At 41.8% G+C, this 1,375-nt stretch overlaps 1 protein-coding gene across 1 annotated transcript; it reads right to left on the reverse strand.

Annotated features, from left to right (window-relative positions):
• Positions 1-619: 619 nt before the first annotated feature.
• On the reverse strand, positions 620-1,326 carry LOC111034412 (the record flags this gene model as incomplete). Its single annotated transcript, XM_022315637.1, has 1 exon — positions 620-1,326. A coding segment is annotated over one exon (707 nt), but the record flags the coding sequence as incomplete, so codon positions are not given.
• Between the last annotated feature and the right edge of the window lie 49 nt (positions 1,327-1,375).

Consider the following 1,375-nt stretch of genomic DNA (forward strand, 5'->3'; position numbering starts at 1 on the left):
TCCCCCTTGAGATACATAGGGGTGTATCTCAACAGGATCTTCGAGCTGACTGGCATGATGACGGAGCGGTGATCTACCGGAACTGAAGTTGTCTGCAGAACTTGCGCAGAGTAACGTTGCAACGACTTCGAGGACAAAGTTGGCCTTGTTGTCTTTAACCGAACTGGAGCATCAGTGATGACGATAGAGATTATCTGGTCTCCGGGAAAAATACATTTTTTTTTTTTTTAATAATAATGACCAGTTGTCAAAAGAATACAATTGATAAAGATATAACAAATAAAATAGTTATGTGATTAAATTTCATATAACAACACAAAACAAATAAATTAAATAATGTATCATAATAATAATAAAATAAACTAACCCTTGCAAGCTATCCCGTTAGGCGAAGTCACCGAGCCACACCCACAGCAGCAGCGGCTCGGCGGTAGCACTTCGCAGATAACACAATCGTTATACAAGCAAGCAAGGAATATAGGAAATATGAAAACTAGTGAAGGCGGATCTTGCCGTTAGGATAAAATTAATGAACAATTAATATGTCAAGCTTGAAAATAATTATAATAATAACAAATAACTAACATAAGTCATCAAAAAATAGTATCTTACTGGTATATTATTGCGTAGGAAGAGGAACTATCTTCACAACTGGTCTTGTAATAAGACCTTGGTTGGTGAGCAGCCTAACTACTCGCACGACCCCATCTGGGCCCGGGAGGAGTTGCTGAATCCTGCCTAACTTCCATACTAGTGGAGAGGATAAATTATCTTTAATAACAACTAAGTCACCTAACTTAACATTTTCTTGACCCTTTACCCAACGAGCCTTAATTTGTAGGGTATTTAAATATTCGTTGGACCACCTGCGCCAAAAGGACTGAGACAGCTGCTGGAGGAGCTTCCAACGATTTTTGAGGCTTAACGAACTGTCAAGGACCTCTGCCTCAGGTACCGCACATACCGGTCTACCAATAAGAAAATGACCCGGGGTGAGACACTCTAAGTCATTTGGGTCATTAGACGAAGCGGTAAGAGGTCTGGAATTTAGGACAGACTCTATCCTACAAAGCACAGTGGAAAACTCTTCTAATGATAACACCTGATTGCCCAACACACGAACTAACAACGACTTGGTCGAGCGGACCGCAGCCTCCCAAAGTCCGCCAAAGTGGGGTGCACTTGGAGGATTGAAATGCCATTCACAAACAAACTTGGAGCTGAGCTGCTCCTGAGTTTTAGGATTGTTAACCAGGTCAAACAATTTCTTGGAAGCTCCCACGCCGCAACCGCTCCTGCCATGAGGTTGGCGTCTGCGACTTGCACCTAAATTGGAAGGCTGCTAAGGAATAGTGAACATATATGATATACGAAT

This window comes from Myzus persicae, unplaced genomic scaffold (genome assembly GCF_001856785.1).
Source record: "Myzus persicae strain clone G006 unplaced genomic scaffold, MPER_G0061.0, whole genome shotgun sequence".
NCBI classification, from domain to species: domain Eukaryota; kingdom Metazoa; phylum Arthropoda; class Insecta; order Hemiptera; family Aphididae; genus Myzus; species Myzus persicae.